The sequence below is a fragment of the Bufo gargarizans genome, chromosome 1 (assembly GCF_014858855.1).
Source record: "Bufo gargarizans isolate SCDJY-AF-19 chromosome 1, ASM1485885v1, whole genome shotgun sequence".
Lineage (NCBI taxonomy): Eukaryota > Metazoa > Chordata > Amphibia > Anura > Bufonidae > Bufo > Bufo gargarizans.
Window position 1 is genome coordinate 589,333,149 of NC_058080.1, and position 15,323 is coordinate 589,348,471.

At 45.2% G+C, this 15,323-nt stretch overlaps 1 protein-coding gene across 1 annotated transcript in view; it reads left to right on the top strand.

Annotated features, from left to right (window-relative positions):
* The first annotated feature begins 1,004 nt into the window (after positions 1 to 1,004).
* Positions 1,005 to 15,323, top strand: part of LOC122928888 (odorant receptor 131-2-like) — a 57,335-nt gene continuing 43,016 nt past the window's right edge. Inside the window, exon 1 of the mRNA XM_044282187.1 lies at positions 1,005 to 1,228. Coding sequence (XP_044138122.1) covers positions 1,005 to 1,228 — 224 coding nt within the window. The remainder of the gene's footprint in view (positions 1,229 to 15,323) is intronic.

The window sequence follows — 15,323 nt, forward strand, 5'->3', positions numbered from 1 at the left end:
ATGACATATTTTCAGTTGTTTCACACTTTTTTGTTATGTATATAATTCCATATGTGTTAATTCATAGTTTTGATGCCTTCAGTGTGAATCTACAATTTTCATAGTCATGAAAATAAAGAAAACTCTTTGAATGAGAAGGTGTGTCCAAACTTTTGGTCTGTACTGTATATATATATATTGTAGGAAGGCGCAAGGGTCCATCGTTGATGGAAGGTATGTGTCACCGAGGTTCCTGGCCTCTGTGAAGTAAGAGCCGGTATTTTCAGGTGTCAGCGGCAGCTAATGCTGATTGACACTTTGCTATTTTAGTACGGCTGTATAGCTGATCCGGGACGGCTCTTACTAGGAGTAGTCAAAGTGATGGGTGGGTGACTACTCCCCACGTTCCAGGCTGGGTCTTGACTGGCCTATAAAAAACTCATCCAGCAGTGTCAGCTGGGAGTGATTACCTCTCTCTGACAGAGGAGCTCAGGCAATCGGTGGTGTGGGAACTCAAGAGGCTAAAAAGCTGAGACCTGTGTATTGGGAGAGCAGGCAACCTAAAGCCTGCAATTTGACTGCTGAAGGTGAAGATTTTTTGTTGTGCATGAACTTTCTACTTGATGTAAACAAACCTTGCAAAGAGTGTTTTTTGTTTGACCTTATGTGTGAATAAACACGGACATTTGAATTACGAACTTGTACTTTGCCTCTGTACTGCACCCACTTATCCCAACTACCAGAGTGAATCCCCACAATTGGTGGAGGATGCGGGAATTGCAGTGAGGCTGGCGTGAAGGCCAAAATATTTAAGTTTTCCGGGCACAGTTGTATGTCTTACATTAAACCAGCGAGATTACAACCCGTGTCCCTCTACAAAATGAAAACTGCAACAGCGGGAGGCCAATAAGCAACAGCAGAAAACAAACCAGCTGCTATTACAAGATGTGATGGCTTTACAAACAGCAGGAGCATCCCAGAGCGTCCACGATGCCAGGAAAGCGGTCTGTGCGGCGATCCCCAAGATGACCCCCGCAGATGACATCGAGACCTATTTGGCGATCTTCGAGAAGGTAGTCGTGAGAGAGAAGCTACCCCGGGAGCAATGGGCTGAGGTCGTCACTCCGTTCCTGTCATCTGGACCCCAGCAGGTGTATTTTGACTTACTGGATGACCAAGTGGCTGATTACCTGACAGTAAAGGGTGAGATCCTGGCGAGACTGGGGGTGAATGTATTAGTCCAGGCCCGGTGGGTGCATCAGTGGGAGTTTAACCCGGCTGAGTCCGCGAGGCCCCAGTTAATACCCTATTACGCCTGTTGCAAAAATGGCTGCAACCTGACGTGCTGAGTGCCACTGTTATGTTATACCGTCTGTTGGCTGATGTGTTCTGGAGGGCTTTGCCATACCCCCTCCAGCACTGGATCGGCCAGGTGTCTCCTGGTAATGCCCTTGAGATGGTGGACCTGGTGAAACGCTATGAGGCTACCAGGAATTTGAAAGGAGGTTCGTTTGGGAGGGGGCAGCAAAACCCCAGCAATCTCCATCCCAGACCCAGAGACTTGTGCCAACCAAGCCTGCCCGGGGTGTACCCCCCGTAGACCTGACTCCGATAGTATGCTGGCGATGTCAGGAGCCTGGCCACGTAAGGGCCGACTGTCCCCATCGGGGCGAACCCATGGAGACTGACTATGGATACCGCAACTCGTTGTACGCGAGGAAGCTGTGTGCATCAGGTATCCGAGAGACTATAGACAATAACCACCTGTGCCAGGTAGAAGTGGGAGACACTCAGGCAGTGGCTTTGTTGGACTCAGGGAGTCTGATGTCCCTTGTAAGAGCTACCCTGGTGCGGCCCGATGAGTATACTGTCCGAAAAATCGGGGTCGTGTGCATACATGGAGATTTAAAGGACTATCCCACCGCCCTGGTGTCTCTATCCACTGTCTATTACTCTGTAATTCCTCTAGCGCCATTCTTTGAAAACAGTAGGTTTAAAGAGCACACCAAATGCTTCAAATAACTTCTTTATTAACTTCAACTTTTCTTCATATACAACACTGCCGCCTCCGCAGCAGATAGTCCATGTACATAACACGTGTTGAGAAAACAAAACAAAATGGCGGTATGCATAAGATGGTGGTTCAACTGTTCAATCTCGTCATTCAACATAAAATGGTGGATATATTTCTCTCCTCAGTATCTGTACTTTCACTTTAAGTTATTTAAGCACTTTATCACTGAGAGGTATATCTGAGATTTAACAGTTCTACTGGCTAAACTGGGTTTGCAGTTTGCAGTAACTATTTGCAGATTGGTTGAGTATGATCTGGTATGGTTGTATGCAATTTGGATTGCAATATGGAATTTGAATTTGGATTGTGAACTTTGTAGTTTGCAACTGCAGCTTGCAATTTGGTGGAACTGTAAGAAAACACACATATAACTGGTTCAGTATACAGTTCTAATCACTATACTAACAGTAGGAACATTATATAACTGTTTTAAATACCCATTTTGGCCTCTCTGCTTCCATAGAAACACAGCTCTCAGTGGAGTGAATGTCTCTTCAGCTCCTGTCTCTGGTGAATAATGATTCCTGCTAGGGGAATTCCCAGACAGGCTGTGTGTGAGGCTGGCTGTGATTGGTGAAAACTCTTGATGTGTAAGAAGCTGGCTTTGATTGGTCTAGACTTCTGCCCAGCAACAACAGATTAACACTATGCTTTCTGTTGTTTCTGCTGTGTTATTGAGCTTACCTTACATTACAAAATTAATCTTAAAGGCATATTATCTTTTTCTACTTCTGTGAACACAAAATATAACAGTTAAATTACATCCAAGATATCCACATATAAGCTATACTAGCAACCTAGGACAGGTCCTAGCTGGCCAGCTTCAATTATGACTCTTGCTGTGAGACTGGACAGACACATTAGGGAACGTCAGCGGGAGCATCTGTTCTTTCCACAGGCTACGCCCAAACCTGACTCCTTTCCTGTGGGGGTCCAGGCGGAAACTCTTTTGGATGAGCCCATGCAACTTGGCATGATGAGGAGAGACCAACGTTGCCAGCGCGGTACATGTTTCTATTGTGGAGACTTCGGCCATTGGGTACGACATTGCCCCATGGTCCCTTCTTCCGGAAGGTCACCTAAACCGGATGTTTCCAAGGATAAGGTACTTCCAGAGGTGGTAAAGAAAAAACTATTAGTACCAGTGATGATTTATTTTGGTTTCCGTAAGGGTACTGGGAAGGCCTTTATTGACTCGGGTTCCGCCTCTAGTTTTGTAGATTATAAATCTATTCTTTCTATTGGAATACCCATGTTGGCTCTTCCTAACCCCATCCACATAGTTGCCATTGACTCTACTCCTTTGGTGGGTGGGACAGTCAAATTTTGTACTCCTGAGGTTACCATGACTGTGGGGGTTTGTCAAACCGAAATTTGTTCTTTTCTTGTATTAGAGAACTCACCTGTAGAAGTGGTTTTGGGCATGCCATGGCTTCAACTTCATAACCCTGTCATTAATTGGGCTACTGGCAAAGTTGAGAAGTTGGGTCCTAAATGTTTTTCCTATTGTTTACCGATTGTCCAGGCTGGAATCACAATTGAATCTAAAAACCTCCCTCTGCACATGAGTGACTTTATTGATATTTTTTCCTCATCTGATGTTGAGAAGCTGCCACCCCACAGACCATATGATTGTGCTATTAATCTCGTTGCAGGATCTAAGTTTCCAAAGGGCCGTATTTATAATTTATCCGGTATGAGCGAATTTCTATGAAGGAGTATCTCAAAGAAAGTTTATTAAAAGGTCATATCAGACCCTCTATTTCACCTATGGGGGCTGGGTTCTTTTTTGTGGAGAAAAAGGATGGAGGTTTGAGACCCTGTAACCATTATAGGGAATTAAACAAAATCACTATAAAAAAAATCAGTAATCCCTACCACTGATTCCAGACCTGTTCAATCAGGTGCTTGAGGCCTGTTGGTTTTCTAAGCTTGAATTAAAAGGAGCCTACAATTTAATTCGTATTAGGGAGGGAGACGAGTGGAAGACAGCTTTTAACACTCCTGAGGGTCACTTTGAATATTTGGTCATGCCGTTTCGTCTCTATAATGTGTCGGCGGTATTTCAGAACTTCGTTAATGACATTTTCAGGAACTTTATTGGCAAATTTATGATAGTTTACTTGGATGACATCCTGATCTTTTCACCTAGTTAGGAATCCCATGTCATCCATACTAGGCAAGTGCTGGAAGTTCTTAGGGAAAATCACTTATTTGCCAAGAAAGAAAAGTGTATTTTTGGGCTACAAGAGATTTTGTTTTTAGGTTATATACTTACCCCTCAATCTTTTAAGATGGATCCGGGGAAAGTACAAGCTATTCAAGAGTGGGTGAGACCTTCTTCCCTTAAGGCGTTTCAACGCTTTCTGGGGTTTGCTAATTATTATCGAAAATTTATTTAAAAAGTTTTTGTAATCGCAAAACCTCTGACTGACCTAACCAGGAAGGTGGTGGATCTTCATAATTGGACATATGAGGCCATCAAAGCCTTCGAAACCCTCAAGAGGTGTTTCGGTAACGCCCGTTCCTGATTCAACCGGATCAAGAAAAGCTGTTTATTGTCGAGGTCGATGCATCTGAGGACGTAGTAGGAGCAGTTCTCTCTCAGGGATCATCTAATCTTACTCCTGGAAGTTCTCCCCCACTGGGAGAAATTACATAATTGGGAACCGAGAACTGTTCGCTATTGAATGGGCTTTTGAGGAATGGCGACATTTTTTGGAGGGGGCTCAGCATTGCATCACTGTTCTTACTAATCATAAAAATCTATTGTTTCTGGAATCCGCAAAATGTTTGAATCCTAGACAAGCTAGTTGGGTGTTATTCTTTACGCGTTTTAACTTTTTTATTACTTTCAGGCCAGGAAGTTAAAATGTAAAAGCCGATGCCTTGTCCCGAAGTTTTCATGCCTTTCAACCGCCAGACAGTCCTCCTGAATCTATTTTGCCCGCTGGTATCATTGTGGCCTCAATGTCCTCCGATCTTACCACTGAAATTGAGGCAGCACAACATCTAGCTCCGGTACAGTCTTCCCATGATAAATTGTTTGTTCCAGTTTACTTACGTCTCCGGCTTTTGGGCGAGTGTCATAATTCTGTCTTATGTGGACACCCCAGTGTTTAAGCCACCAAGGAACTCATCTCCAGGTCCTACTGGTGGCCCACGTTATCTAGAGATGTGAACTCGTATGTGTCTTCATGTGAGGTATGTGCCAGAGCCAAAACTCCCAGAACTCACCTGGCTGGTGAGTTATGACCACTGCCCATTCCCAGTAGACCGTGGTCACATATTTCCATGGATTTTATCACCGACTTGCCAGTCTCCAAGAGTAAGTCGTGGTATGGGTAGTGGTCAATAGATTTAGTAATGGTATGGGTAGTGGTCGATAGATTTAGTAAAATGGTGCATTTTGTTCCACTGGCAAAACTCCCTAATGCTAAACTTTGGCTTCCAGAGAATGTTGTCTCGGATAGAGGCGTTCAATTTGTTTCTAGGTTCTGGAGAGCCTTCTGTCATAAATGTGATATTTCTTTGTCCTTTTCTTCCGCCTTTCATCCTGGAACTAACAGTCAAACCGAACGATTGAACCAGTCATTGGAACAGTTCTTGAGATGTTATGTTTCTGATAATCAACTGTTGTGGGTGTGACATCTACCCTTGACTGAGTTTGCTATCAATAACCGGGTGAACTCATCCACATGAGTGTCGCCATTCTTCTGTAATCTTGGGTTCCATCCACGATTTAATTCATTGTCGCCGTCTTCTTCACAAGTTCCAGAAGCAGATAAATTGGTTAGAGAACTGTGCACAGTCTGGGCCTAGGTTCAGTTGAACCTGAAGAAAGCCCAGGAGGTTCAGAAAATCAAGGCTGATAATAGACGCTCTCATGGGGTGGATTTTGTGGTGAGTGCGAAGGTATGGCTATCTACCAAAAATCTGTCTCTTAAAGTACCATCTAATAAGTTTTCTCCACAATTTATTGGTCCTTATGAGATTATTAAGGTTATTAACCCTGTATCATTTAAACTAAAACTACCTGATTCCTTTCGCATCCACAATGTGTTTCACAAATCTTTACTAAAGAAGTATGTGTCACCTGTCGTTCCTTCAGAGGAACCTCTGCCTCCAGTGGAGGTTGCTGGACAAATGGAATTTGAGGTCTCAAGGATTATTGATATTAGAAAGGTCCGGAATTCTTTCCAGTGTCTGGTGCATTGGAAGTGTTTCAGGCCAGAAGATAGGTCTTGGGTGCCGATGAGTAAGTTACATGCTGCCAGACTGGTGAAGAGGTTCCATCTGGCTCATCCAGAGAAACCCAATCCTATGACTTTGGGTCTGGTGGCCTCTACTGAAGACAGCCTGCGGCCAGGTTTTGTAGGAGAAAAGGTTCAGGCTCCTCAGTATGATGAAAGAGAAGCAGTTGCCACAGTAAAAATTGCTGACAGCCTCTCCTCTAAACAGGCTCAGGATGCCAGGGAGTTCATTAGTCGGAACACGGATGCCGGGTAACTGAGGGTAACTGAGGCTGGGCGACAAGCCATCGAGGAGGAAGTGCAGCTAATGCTGCAACTAGACGTCATTGAGGAGTCCAAAAGGGAATGGGCCAGTCCGATAGTCTTAATACCCAAGCCGGACAGGACATTACGGTTCTGTAATGATTTTCACAAACTAAACGAAATCTCCAAGTTCGATGCGTATCCCATGTCCAGGGTATATGAGCTTATCAAGAGGTTAGGACAAGCCTGATATTTTTCTGTTTTGTATCTCATAAAGGGCTACTGGCAGGTTTCATTAACGGAGGCTGCCAAAGAGAAAACTGCCTTTGTCACCCCTGAGGGGCTGTATCAGTATAAAGTGTTACCCTTTGGTCTGCATGGTGCCCCCGCTACGTTCCAATGACTCATGGACATTGTACTTCATCCACATCGTCGGTACGCGTCGGTTTACCTGGACGATATCGTCATCCACAGTACCGACTGGGAAAGTCATCTACCCAAAGTGCAGGCTGTAGTGGACTCCCTTAGGAAGGCTGGACTCACATCTAACCCAAAGAAATGTGCGATAGGGTTAGAGGAGACAGAGTACCTAGGGTACATCATTGGACATGGAGTTATCAAACCTCAAGTGAATAAAATAGAGGCGATTTGGAATTGGCCCCGACCTGTCACCACTAGGCAAGTAAAGTCGTTCCTGTGAATGGTGGGCTATTATATGAGGTTCATTCTCCATTTTGTCACTTTAGCAGCTCCGTTGACAGGGCTCTTGAAGGGACGGAAGTCCGTGATGGTCCACTGGAATGACCAGGCGGTAGAGGCTTTTTCCGCGTTGAAGTCGGTCCTGTGCGGGTCACCGGTTTTGATTACGCCCGATTTCAAGAGGGAGTTTGTGGTACAGAACGATGCCTCTGAAGTAGGCCTCGGAGCTGTACTCTCTCAGGAAATCAATGGGGAGGAACATCCCGTTGTTGTCCTGAGTCGCAAACTCACCCCAGCCGAGACTAGATACAGTATAGTGGAGAGAGAGTGCCTGGCCATCAAATGGGCACTCGAGTCTCTCCGCTATAATCTGTTGGGGAGAAAGTTCCATCTGGTGACCGACCACTCCCCTCCCAAGTGGATGAGCCAGGCCAAAGAGAGGAATGCTCGGGTCACCAGATGGTTCTTGTCATTACAGAACTTCAAGTTCTCAGTGGAACACAGGGTAGGCCGCTTACAGGGAAACGTGGATGCCCTGTCCCAGGTACACTGTCTGGCAAGTGTTCACCCTCCCAGGGTTTAACAAAGTGGGAGGTATGTAGGAAGGCACAAGGGTCCGTCGTTGACAGAAGGTATGTGTCACGAGGTTCCTGCCTCGGTGAGGTAACAGCCGGTATTTTCAGGTGTCAGCAACAGCTAATGCGGATTGACACTTTGCTATTTTAGTATGGCTGTATAGCTGATCCGGGACGGCTCTTACTGGGAGTAGTCAAAGTGATGGGTGGGTGACTACTCCCCACGTTCCAGGTCGGGTCTTGACTGGCCTATAAAAAACCCAGCCAGCAGTGTCAGCTGGGAGTGATTACCTTTCTCTGACAGAGGGGTTCTGGCAATCGCTGGTGTGGGAACTGAGCCCTGTGCAGGGCTGAAATGCTGAGACCTGTGTATTGGGAGAGCAGGCCACCTAAAGCCTGAAATTTGACTGCTGGAGGCAGAACCGCAGACAAGGTGAAGTTTTTTTGTTGTGCATGAACTTTCTACTTAATGTGAACAAACACCAACCTTGCAAAGAGTGTTTTTTGTTTGACCTTATGTGTGAATAAACACGGACACTTTGCCTCTGTACTGCACCCGCTTATCCCAACTACCAGAGCGAATCCCCACAATATATATTATTTCATAGTTCATATATTCTTTGCAGAGTGCTGTTGCATTGTGTTTGATTTAGTATTTTCAGCTAAGGCAGACAGCGGCAGTGGCATGAAAGCAGCAAAGGACATGATACTAGGCAGGCAACATGAAGGTAGAAAGGCTGACAGCAACAGTGGCAAGAGGGGGTACCATCAGCAAGGCCACATCTATTCATCGGCCTCAGCCAGAAGAGTGTGAAAATCCTCCTGGAATCCTGATTCATTTTGGCAAAACGTATATTTTGGACACTGGCAGAGGACACGTTAGTCTGTGGTGCTAAAAATCCTCTCTGAGATGACACTGGAGACTAAGCAAGAGAGAACAGAGTGAGCAGACTGGGACATTATGTCTGTGAAGGTTCTCATTTATCCAGGTCATGGTATATCTGTAAGGAATAAATCAAGGCAACTGGACGTACTGTAGATTTCTTGAAAACGTTTCACTCGTTCTTCCAATGAGCTTTCTCAATTCTGAGTGACTGTACAATGGGATCGCGAGTCTCACCTATTGTAGCAAACCTGTATATGGAGGAAGTAGAAAGGAAAGCCCTGACCACTTTCATGGGAATTACACAGAGTCATTGGTTCAGATATGTGGATGACACTTGGGTTAAAATTCATAAACAAGAGTTACAGGATTTCACCGACCACATCAACTAAGTGGATAACATAACATCAATTTCACGCGGGAAGATATGCAGAACAAACTGGCGTTTCTGGACTGTCTTATAACAGTGGAAGAGGGAAGGAAGCTGGGAATAGAGGTCTATCGAAAACCAACACACACAGACCAGTACCTGCTGTTTGATTCCCACCATCCTCTAGACCACAAACTGGGAGTCATCCAGACTACACCACCGGGCAGAGAAAATCCCCACCAGCACAGAGGCCCAGGCGAAGGAATTCAAACACCTCAGAGGGGCACTTAAAACTTGTGGGTATCCAGATTGGGCCTTTGTCAAAACAGAAGGAAGGAGAAGAAAGAGCACCAAGACTACCAGTGAGGGCGAGAAGCATGACAGGCGCAAGAATATGGTTATCCCATATGTAGCTGGGGTGTCTGAGAAACTCAAAAGGATTTTTAATAAACATCACATCCCTGTCTGCTTTAAACCCAGTAACACACTGAGGCAACAACTGGTTCACCCCAAAGACCCAACGCCTAAAAACAAGATGGACAACATTGTGTACGCAGTCCAGTGCAATGAGGAATGCTCAGAACTGTATATCGGCGAAACAAAACAACAACTACATCAGCGTATGGCTCAGCATAGAAGAGCCAAAACCTCTGGTCAAGATTCAGCCGTGTACTTACATCTAAAAGGAACAGGTCACACCTTTGAAGACAGTCAAGTACGTGTTTTGGATAAGGAGGCCGATTGGTACAAACGAGGTGTGAAGGAGGCCATCTACGTAAAAATGGAGAAGCCAAGCTTGAATAGAGGTGGGGGGGGTTAGACATCTATTGTCTGCCACATACAATGCTGTCTTGACACCTTTTTCTGGGAGGTCATTATCACTTACTGACTCCAATTAGGATAATGGAATCAACACCTTTGACCCCATGCTGGGTATAATGACCTTTGACTCCATGCTGGGTATAATTACCAGATGTTGATTCAGTTACATATTTATTCCCAGAGAATTCTTGTACAGTCACTCAGAATTGAGAAAGCTCATTGGAAGAACGAGTGAAACGTTTTCAAGAAATCTACAGTAAGTCCAGTTGCCTTGATTTATTCTTTTCAGATACACACTGGGACAGTTTGGGCTACTGTTCCACTTTTGCTGCCCAGAAGTCTATGAGTCAGGGAACACGGTATGAACAAGGGAAAGGCAACAGTCATTCAGAGGACGAGAAAATGAAAAAAAAATGTTTTATTTAAAAAATGGACAGTTGGCCAGAAATACAAATATCATACAGCAGAATTACATTTTTGTGAAGGCGCGGAAGTGCACCACATTTCCACATTGAGGAGACAAGTTTTGGCAGGTGGCATGGCAGTTGAAAGAACTGTTCCAACTAGTGAACGGAATGGGCTTCTGCGTCTTCTGCTACTTTTTTTTTTAGAAGAGTGGTACTTTTGCTTGCCTGGCCAACATTCTCACCACTCCGCCCATAAAAATTAAATTTAGGCGAAGGTATGGAAGTGTGCCTCATTTGTGGACCTATGAGAGTCACATAAAAAAAAAAAACTGTGGTACTTTTGCATGCCTGGCCACCACACCGTCTGGATCAGAGCCCATAAAAATTTAATTTAGAAGAAAGTGCAGAAACATGGCAACTTGGCCATGTTGGAGTTCAGCTTGCACATCAGGTAATTGCTGGTCACAAATGGTTTTCTGAGGGCCACACAACAAAAGTCTGTCTTACTGTGTGCACAATTGGAGTTGTAGTACATCCAGCAGTTATACAGTGCAAATTCCTCCCAGATGTCCAAGCACAAGCTGAGCATGTAGTTTGGGCAGTAGCCCTCTAATTACTCCATTGGCTAAAGTCTCTGTGTCTGGAATCTCTAAATAGCAGTTACAATCTGGCAACCGTGGCTGTAGTGTCCACAAATCTGGGGGTACGTAGGGTGTCTTAACATGCTATCCCTTTGCAGCAGGATCTGGAAATCATTAAGCTGGATTACCTTGCTGATTCGGAGCCTGTGGCCATGCAAATCCTCCTTTAAAACTTCCTCTCTTTCATCTTCTGGAGCTCTTGGTGATGTAGCTCCAGGGCTTGAAGCTGGGGTCTGGGGGAGAGGAGCACAATATGTCTGCCCCCTACCTCCATCCTTCTCACAACAACTCTAACTGGAATCTTCTAGAATCAGGGGGAGGGGCCAGCCCCTACCCTAATATCCAGAGAGGGCTGGGCCAGCATTTCTCATGCTGAAACATACTGAGTTCAATGTGCATTCCATTAACATTACAAACAGTACAAACCAATTGCAGACACCCCCTGTTGTACTGGGGTACAGTACATACTGGCTTACAGACTTTGCAGCATTTTGACTAGGTGTAAAGGCCTAAGGTCCCCTAGTCATATAAGAGAGAGACAGAGTACAAGTCTGCTAATGGTTTGAATTCCTCAGTGGGTATTGTAGAAGCACATTCTTGGAGAATATTGACCTTGGGAGAATATTGCACCACCATATACAGTACAGACCAAAAGTTTGGACGCACCTTCTCATTCAAAGAGTTTTCTTTTTTTTCATGACTATGAAAATTGTAGATTCACACTGAAGGCATCAAAACTATAAATTAACACATGTGGAATTATATACATAACAAAAAAGTGTGAAACAACTGAAAATATGTCATATTCTAGGTTCTTCAAAGTAGCCACCTTTTGCTTTGATTACTGCTTTGCACACTCTTGGCATTCTCTTCATGAGCTTCAAGAGGTAGTCACCTGAAATGGTTTTCACTTCACAGGTGTGCCCTGTCAGGTTTAATAAGTGGGATTTCTTGCCTTATAAATGGGGTTGGAACCATCAGTTGCGTTGTGGAGAAGTCAGGTGGATACACAGCTGATAGTCCTACTGAATAGACTGTTAGAATTTGTATTATGGCAAGAAAAAAGCAGCTAAGTAAAGAAAAACGAGTGGCCATCATTACTTTAAGAAATGAAGGTCAGTCAGTCCGAAAAATTGGGAAAACTTTGAAAGTGTCCCCAAGTGCAGTCACAACCATCAAGCGCTACAAAGAACCTGGCTCACATGCGGACCGCCCCAGGAAAGGAAGACCAAGAGTCACCTCTGCTGCGGAGGATAAGTTCATCCGAGTGACCAGCCTCAGAAATCGCAGGTTAACAGCAGCTCAGATTAGAGACCAGGTCAATGCCACACAGAGTTCTAGCAGCAGACACATCTCTAGAACAACTGTTAAGAGGAGACTGTGTGAATCAGGCCTTCATGGTAGAATATCTGCTAGGAAACCACTGCTAAGGACAGGCAACAAGCAGAAGAGACTTGTTTGGGCTAAAGAACACAAGGAATGGACATTAGACCAGTGGAAATCTGTGCTTTGGTCTGATGAGTCCAAATTTTAGATCTTTGGTGCCAACCACCGTGTCTTTGTGCGACGCAGAAAAGGTGAACGGATGGACTCTACATGACTGGTTTCCACTGTGAAGCATGGAGGAGGAGGTGTGATGGTGTGGGGGTGCTCTGCTGGTGACACTGTTGGGGATTTATTCACAATTGAAGGCATACTGAACCAGCATGGCTACCACAGCATCTTGCAGCGGCATGCTATTCCATCCGGTTTGCGTTTAGTTGGACCATCATTTATTTTTCAACAGGACAATGACCCCAAACACACCTCTAGGCTGTGTAAGGGCTATTTGACCATGAAGGAGAGTGATGGGGTGCTGCGCCAGATGACCTGGCCTCCACAGTCACCGGACCTGAACCCAATCGAAATGGTTTGGGGTGAGCTGGACCGCAGAGTGAAGGCAAAAGGGCCAACAAGTGCTAAGCATCTCTGGGAACTCCTTCAAGACTGTTGGAAGACCATTTCAGGTGACTACCTCTTGAAGCTCATCAAGAGAATGCCAAGAGTGTGCAAAGCAGTAATCAAAGCAAAAGGTGGCTACTTTAAAGAACCTAGAATATGACATATTTTCAGTTGTTTCACACTTTTTTGTTATGTCTATAATTCCACATGTGTTAATTCATAGTTTTGATGCCTTCAGTGTGAATCTACAATTCTTCATAGTCATGAAAATAAAGAAAACTCTTTGAATGAGAAGGTGTGTCCAAACTTTTGGTCTGTACTGTATGTTTAGAGTACATCTTGATGTTGAGTTAACCCTTTATTGTTCTGGCAGGAATTTATTGAAACAGTTAACAAGAACTGTGCTTATTTCTACAAGTATGTTTATATGCAAACTGGTTACTTGTTTCACCAAGTCAGCCTAATCATTTGTGTTTTGGCTACCTCTTCGGATCCCTGCCATGCACTCCAACACAAACCCCAACTCCAAGGTCACCCCACCTTACACCGGTCAGGAAACCCTGGGGGGATATAGGGGTGCCACATCTGCACTGTGCACAGGACCTCCCACCCTCACCCCTTGCACTTTTTGCTTGATGTGGCACTATCTGTGTCTACATCTGCAGTACCCCAGACCTGGGGGTATCTGCAAACTTTGGTTTGCTATGTAATGTTTGTAATGTTACTGTATGTCATGTTTGCAATGTACACCAGCAGGTGAGGTATGGTTGGCAATAGGGATGGGGCTTACCATCCCATTCCTCCCCCCTTGGTAGGAGTGGGCTGGTCCTACTTATTTTCAAGGAAGGAAGGACAGTGCTAGTCTAGGTAGTGAGGAATGAGAGATCATGTCCTAGCATGGGCCATAGGAACCCAAGACCCAGCTTGTCTGTGAGACCACTACTCCAGAGAGACTGAGAGAGACTGCAAGGATACAGAACTACAGATATCTCCGAAGCTACCTTATTTACAGTCATAAGAGTGACCAGCAACCATAGCTATCCAGACCCTACTGCAGGTGTGGGACTACAGTTTAGACATCTATCACCTAGATCACATCCAGGCTAGGCCAACTCATAAAAGCCTATATTTCCACCAAGTGGACACCTACAGCCACAACTGCCAGATTACGGCTATTAGCCAGAAGTTCAGGGGAAAGACATCACCAAGATAGCATACCAGAGGAGTCAGTATCAGCTACTTTGCAAGCCACCATACCTTATCATCTGGGGAGAGAACTTGAACTGTATACAACCACTGCTGGGTGTAGCACAACTTCTATTTTGCACTTCGTAAAGAGAAGCTTGTATTCTTCTACTTCTGGCCTGATTCTTCAAACCACCTTTCCACTGCACCGATCCCCAGAAAGCAATGGCCTGAGGGAGTACACAGTGATACAACATCTCATCAGAGCCACTAACAATCCCACCAGTTGAGGTACTACAGGCTCCAATGTTCGATGACACTAATATATCTCCTTTGCTGCTATAAGTGTCCTCTATCTGTGCTTATTAGGTAACTGGTCCACTTCCTCACAGCCAGGCACTGGATATAATATAATCTGGTTCTCAATGTCTTTCTTCCTTTCTGCAACCTACAGGACAGCAGGCATGCGTCTTCTGCTCTATTCTTTGTATTGGTTGCTAATAGAAACGGATCCACACAGTCCATAGAGGAATGGGGTAAAACACAACTTTGCGCTTAGTTGTAATAGTGTATCCAGGTAATGGAGGTTTCTCCCGATCACTAGGTCCTATAGAGTCCATAAGCCAAAGAAGGCTGCTTGCTTGTCATGGTCTTACCCTCTTACTGTTCTCCTTCGTTTGACATGTGCTGGCGGCCATCTTGGTTTCTGGGTTTCTTGTAGCCTCCCACCCTGCGGCTTCTCCTTCCCACTGGGAGGAGCTGGATGCCTAGCTCATATATATAGGAGGTCTGTGGCTTCAGTTCCTTGCTTGGTCCTCCTGTGTTCACATGCTTCTAAGACTGCTGCTTCTGGTTCCTGATCCTGGCCTCGTCTGACTACCCCGTTGGTTCCTGATCCTGGCTTCGTCTGACTACCCTGCTGGTTCCTGATCCAGGCTTCGTCTGACTACCCTCCTGGTTCCTGACCTCTGTCTACGCAAGACCCTGCTTCGGTTCAGCCATCCGTTTGGACTTTTGCTTACAGCTTGATTTTCAATAAAGCCTTCTCATTTCCACTTATCTCTTGTTGTACGTCTGGTTCATGGTTCCATGACATTAGGACCAAGCCATGAATTCTGACGGTACAGGGCCATCCTCGCTACCTACGCTGGTTGCCAGACTTGATCAGCAGGATCACCTGTTGGGTCGGTTCGCTGTGGCGTTGCAAACCCTGCTTGAACGCACGGCTCATTTCGCTTCCGTTGCCGATGG